At 32.6% G+C, this 6,486-nt stretch overlaps 1 protein-coding gene across 1 annotated transcript; it reads right to left on the reverse strand.

The window, feature by feature from the left end:
* Nucleotides 1-1,079: 1,079 nt before the first annotated feature.
* On the reverse strand, nucleotides 1,080-1,535 carry LOC145957928 (uncharacterized). Its single transcript, XM_083074360.1, has one exon. It carries the CDS (start codon nucleotides 1,533-1,535, stop codon nucleotides 1,080-1,082), a length of 456 nt encoding a protein of 151 aa, XP_082930486.1.
* Between the last annotated feature and the right edge of the window lie 4,951 nt (nucleotides 1,536-6,486).

Consider the following 6,486-nt stretch of genomic DNA (forward strand, 5'->3'; position numbering starts at 1 on the left):
TTTGGAAGGACCACCTCTACCTCCAACCAATTGGCTACAGATAACCAAATATTAAAAGCCATTGGGCACAATAGAAAGAGATGAATAGGGTCTTCTATAAATAAAGAGCAAAGAGAGCAAAGGTTATTTTCCACCTCCACACCACGAACTTGTAACAATGATTTGCAAGGGAATGCATTCATGAATACCTGCCAACAGAACACCAAGCACTTGATCGGAGCCTTGCATTTCCAAAGACTTTTTGTGACTAGAATAAAATCTGAAGAATATGAAAGTTCTCCACCCATCGAGTGTTGCAGCCAAGAGTACGCACTTTTCACTGAAAATACACCATCTTTATCACAAATCCATCTCCATTGATCTTGTTTAGAAGAGAAAATTTGAATTTCCTGGAGCATTTCTATTAATGTATTCACACTTCCTTCTTCATGGACAAAAGTTTCTCTTCTCCATTTAACCTGCCACAGCCATGTAGATCCCTCCCAATTACCATTATGACCCACCATTGACAACGGATCAAAAGCAAAGGAGTACAAACGAGGAAAGACATCCAACAAACGTAAACCACCTATCCACTTATCCTCCCAAAATCTGGTTGAAGACCCATCACCAATACAACGTTCAATCTTTTCATCCAACCAATAATTTCCTTGTTGGAGCACCCAAACTATATCCTTCCACCACCAAGAATCCCTCTTATCCACATTTGGAGTCTTAGGAAAGGACTCAATGCACCCATACCTACCTTGAAGAACCTTAGCCCATATCGTTCTTGGAGAGATCATACACCTCCACACCCACTTCCCCAATAGTGCCCAATTGAACAATCTGACATCCTTGATTCCTAGTCCACCCTTATCTTTTGACTTACATACCGTTTCCCATTTTACCCAAGGTATCTTTGATCCATCTTTGACACCTCTCCATAAGAAGTCACGTTGGATGGCCACAATTTCCTTAATCACCGAGTTCGGAGCTTTAAAGAATGACAAAAAATGGATGGGCATTGCGTTCAAAACTGCATTAATTAAGGTTACCCTCCCCCCAATTGACAAATACCTATGCTTCCAAGAGGATAGTCATTTACGTAAGCCATCCAATATCGGTCTCCAAGTAGCCAACTTCCTAGGGTTTGCTCCAAGAGGTAATCCCAAATGCTTAAACGGTAGTTGACCCAACTTACAATGCAAAAAAGAAGCCGCCAACTCAGTAAAATCTTCCCCGGAGTGAATACCAACGACGCTACTCTTGTGGAAGTTAATTCTCATACCAGATATTAACTCAAAACATCGCAATATGGCCTTTAAGCACCACAAATTCTGCATAGTAGCTTCTCCAATTATCAGAGTATCATCAGCAAACTGCAAAAGAGAGATTAATGGACCTTCTCCACCCAATTGTAATCCCTTAAATAGATTCATATCTAAGGCCCTGGTCATCAACAATCTGAGGCCTTCTACAGCAATTAGGAACAAAGATGGTGCTAATGGATCAAACAAAAAAAATTCTCCACTAGATTGTCTCTTTTGATGCATGGACACAAAATGTTAATTATTGTGTCAAACTATCATGTAAAAAATTAAACTATCATTTATTTTTGTGGAAGTAAATATGCACAAAGTTTTGATGATGCCAAAGTATTGAAGAAAATAAAGGTCAAGTTAAAGCAAGCTGATCAAGAAGCAAGATCTCAAGTAATAACTAGATAAGTCTTGACTGCTTAGCTTAGTATGTAAAATGAACTTTTAGAATTTGCAAATTTGACTTGGCCATTAAAATAAGAATTTCAAGAAAACCTAAACTTAATACTTTTGAATATAAGAATAAGTTGTTTGAAAAGAAAGCAAAAAGAGTATTCAAAAGATTAAACAAAAATATTTTTAACTGGAAAATAGAAGCTCTTTATATCTTAAGTTTTCATAAGCCAAAACAAGTGACATGTTTCTGGTAATCGATTACCACTTGCTGTAATCGATTACCAGAGAAAGAAAACCTTTCAAAATGTTAAAATGCTCTCTGGTAATCGATTACCACTGACTGTAATCGATTACCAGAAGAGAAATTTTCAAAATTCGAATTTGAACTATACAACGTTTCAAACATTTTGAACTTAAACTGTTGTAATCGATTACCAAGTCTTGTAATCGATTACCAGAGCCTATTTTCTGAAAAATTATAGAGAGTTACAACTCTTCACGAAAAGACATAACTCAAGATACAATTGTCTATAAATACCTATAATTTTTCAGAGAAATGTGACGAACTCTATTTGTGAAAATAATCTTTACAAATCACTTGGCCAAAATCATTTGCAAAATCTCTAAAGAGTTCATCAAAGATCATGAAAGTGTAATATCCACTCTTCAAGAGAGTTATTCTGTAATACTTAATAGATCATTGGATCTGTAAAGGAGAAAGGGTTTTTCTCCTTGTTGGTGTTTGAATCTCAACACAAGGAAAGGGAGTTCCGAGGTGTTGGAGGATTCATTTTCTTGTAAGGTTTACAAGAGTAGTGAAAATCTCAAGTGGGAGACTTGAGGACTGGATGTAGGCAGGATTGGCCGAACCAGTATAAAATCAAGTTTGCAATTCTTCTTTCCCTACACTTTTAATTTCTTGTTATTAATTATAATTGTGTAGTTTGCATCATCATTCATTCTTTACATACAAATTTGTCTAAGGAAATAAATTGATTAAGAAGTAATTGGAAAAGTTTTTATAAGAGGAAATTTAGTAAACTTAATTCACCCCCCCCCCTCTTAAGTTAATTGAGGCTAAGGGACTAACAAGTGGTATCAGAGCAGGGTTCTTGTATAAGGCTTAAAAGCTTCAAGAATTGAAATGGCCTCATCAAATTTTTTATTTCCCGAGGGAAACTCTATTTATAGACCCCCTATATTCAATGGTGAAGGTTATCATTATTGGAAATCTAGGATGCAAATTTTTATAGAAGCCATAGATTTAAACATATGGGATGCTATTGAAAACGGTCCTTTCATTCCCTCTATTGTAGTAGGCAATGAAATTAAAAATTTGCCCAAAGATCAATGGAGTGATGATGATAGAAGAAAAGTTCAATACAATTTAAAAGCCAAAAATATAATCACTTCTGCTTTAGGAATTGATGAATATTTTAGAATTTCAAATTGTAAAAATGCTAAAGAATGTGGGATACACTTGAAGTAACACATGAAGGCACTAATGATGTGAAAAGATCTAGGATAAACACTCTCACTTATGAATATGAATTATTTAGAATGAATCAAAATGAAAGCATACAAAACATGCAAAAGAGATTTACACATATAATTAATCATCTTGCATCTCTAGGAAAAGTGTTTCCTAACGAAGATCTTATTAACAAAATTTTGAGATGTTTGAGTAGGGAATGACAACCAAAAGTGACTGCAATTGCGGAATCAAAAGATCTAACAACCATGTCTCTTGCATCTCTATTTGGAAAACTTCAAGAGCATGAAATGGAATTGATGAGACTAAGTCAAAATGAAAATAGTGACAAAAAGAAGAAAAGTATAGCACTTAAAGCATCTTCATCCTCTCATGAAGAAAATGAAAAAGATGACAACATTGAGGAAGATGATGATGATGACGATGAAGATTTCAATCTCTTTGTAAAAAGATTCCACAAATTCCTAAAGAATAGAGGAAATAGAAGAAAGTTCAATTTCAACATAAAGAAGAAAGGAGAAGAATCTTCTTCAACCCCGAGATGCTATGAATGCAATCAACCGGGACATTTGAGATTAGAATGTCCAATCCTTAAAAGAAAAATGGAAAAATCCAACAAGAAAAGCTTCAAAGAAATGAAAGGGAAGAAAGCTTATATCACATGGGAAGAAAATGACATGGATTCTACAAGTGACTCTGAAAATGAAGTTGTGAATTTGAGACTTATGGCCAAAGATTACGAAAGCGAAGAAGAGGTAACATCTTCTAACACTGATATCTCAATTTCATTTGATGAACTACAAGATGCATTCAATGATCTGCATAAAGAATCCGTTAAACTTGCAAAATTAGTATCAACCTATAAGAAAACAATTTCAAATGTGGAAAAGGAAATTACTAAATTAAATGAAGAATTAGATAGTCTTAAATCAGAAGTTAAAATGCTAAATTCTAAGAATGGAAATCATAGCTCTACAAGTAACTTGGAAATTACAAACATTACACATCCATGTACATCATGTCATGAATTTAAAGAAGAAGTTAACAACTTAAGGAGTACTCTTTCAAAATTTACCATTGGTAGAAATAATTTAGATATACTGTTAGGAAAACAAAGATGTGATTTTGATAAAGTAGGATTAGGATACAATCCACAAAAACAAAAAGAAATACAAAAATTTCTTTGTTCCTACACAAGTTACTAGTTCTCCATTAACAACATGCTTTTATTGTGGAAAGAAAGGTCATAATTCTTCAACTTGCTATATTAGAAAGAATTTTAACAATCTCAAGAATATGGTTTGGATTCCTAAAGGTTATTCTGTTATTACTAACATTAAGGACCCAAAGAAAACTTGGGTACCAAAATCAATTCATTCTTTGTCTTGAAGGATTCCAAAGACCAAACTTGGTACATTGATAGTAGATGTTCCAAGAACATGATAGGAGATACTTCAAAATTCATTAACAATACTCCTAAGAAAAGTGGACATGTAACCTATGGAGACAACAACAAAGAAAAAAAATACTTGGCATTGGAAGAATTGAAAGTTTTGAAAACACTCATTTTCATGAGAAAACTCAAAAGGACAAAGAAGATTAAGGAATGGAGGATTCTATAATTCAAGAGAATCAAACAAACATGATTCCTCAAAGAGAGTTGAGAATCTCAAGAAATCATCATCTTGAAAATATCATTGGAGACATATCAAAAGAGGTAACTACTAAATACTATCTCAAAGAAGCATGCAATAATTTGGTTTTTGTTTCTAAAATAGAATTTAAAAATCATTGATGAAGCCTTAAATGATGAACATTGGATAAAAGCTATGCAAGAAGAGTTAAATCAATTTGAAAGAAATCAAGTATGGAAACTAGTCCCTAGACCATATAATCATCCAATTATTGGAACCAAATGGGTATTTAGAAATAAATTAAATGAACATGGTATGATTATGAAGAAACATATGAACTTGTAGCAAGACTATAAACCATTAAAATGTTAATAGCCTATGCATCTATAATGAATTTCAAACTATATTACATGGATGTCAAAAAGTGCATTTCTAAATGATTTTATTCAAGAAGAAGTATATGTTGAACAACCATCTAGATTTGAAATCTCATAATTTCCAAACCATGTCTTTAAGTTGAAAAAGGTTATATATGGATTAAAACAAGCTCCTAGGGCATGGTATGAAAGACTTAGTAAATTTTTTTTGGAAAAAGAATTTACAAAAGGAAAGGTTGATACAACATTAATTTATCAAAAGAAAAATGAATGATATTCTTAAAGTGAAAATTTATGTTGATGATTTATTTTTGGAAATACTAATGATCACTTGTGCAAAGAGTTTTCTAATGATATGCAAAGTGACTTTGAAATGTCCATGATGGGCTAGTTAAATTTTTCCTTGGACTTCAATCTGGCTTGATCTTTACCTTTGGATTATTTTGTTATTATATTCTTTTTGATGTTGCCAAAGGGGGAGAGTAAGGATAAGGATAGGATAAGGATCACAAAAGGAAAAATACAACACTTATCTTAATCCTCTACTTGACTTTTTGATGTTGCCAAAGGGGGAGAGATAAGACCGCAAAGGAAAAGAAAATGTTTATCTAATATTACTTTGGGCTAAGTTTGTCTAAAATATTTTGACAAAAATATTCTTGATGCCCAACTTGACACTTATAATATTACTTTGGGCTAAGTTTTTCTAAAATATTTTGACAAAAATATTCTTGATGCCCAACTTGACACTTATGTTTTAAAAATATAAACATTTATCTCTACAATCTTTTTCAAAACATAAGTACAACTCCTTTTATAAAATAAAAGGAACTTCAATCAATGCTTTACTAAGGGGGAGTTTAAGGGGGAGTGATCGAAATATATTGTTTTATTTTCTTTCCCTTTACAGTGAATTGTCATCATCAAAAAGGGGGAGAATGTGGAAAAAAATATGCACAAAGTTTTGATGATGCCAAAGCATTGAAGAAAATAAAGGTCAAGTTAAAGCAAGCTGATCAAGAAGCAAGATCTCAAGTAATAACTAGATAAGTCTTGACTGCTTAGCTTAGTATGTAAAATGAACTTTTAGAATTTGCAAATTTGACTTGGCCATTAAAATAAGAATTTCAAGAAAACCTAAACTTAATACTTTTGAATATAAGAATAAGTTGTTTGAAAAGAAAGCAAAAAGAGTATTCAAAAGATTAAACAAAAATATTTTTAACTGGAAAATAGAAGCTCTTTATATCTTAAGTTTTCATAAGCCAAAACAAGTGACATGTTTC

The sequence above is a fragment of the Cajanus cajan genome, chromosome 5, assembly GCF_000230855.2.
Source record: "Cajanus cajan strain Asha chromosome 5, NIPB_CcT2T_4, whole genome shotgun sequence".
NCBI classification, from domain to species: Eukaryota; Viridiplantae; Streptophyta; class Magnoliopsida; order Fabales; family Fabaceae; genus Cajanus; species Cajanus cajan.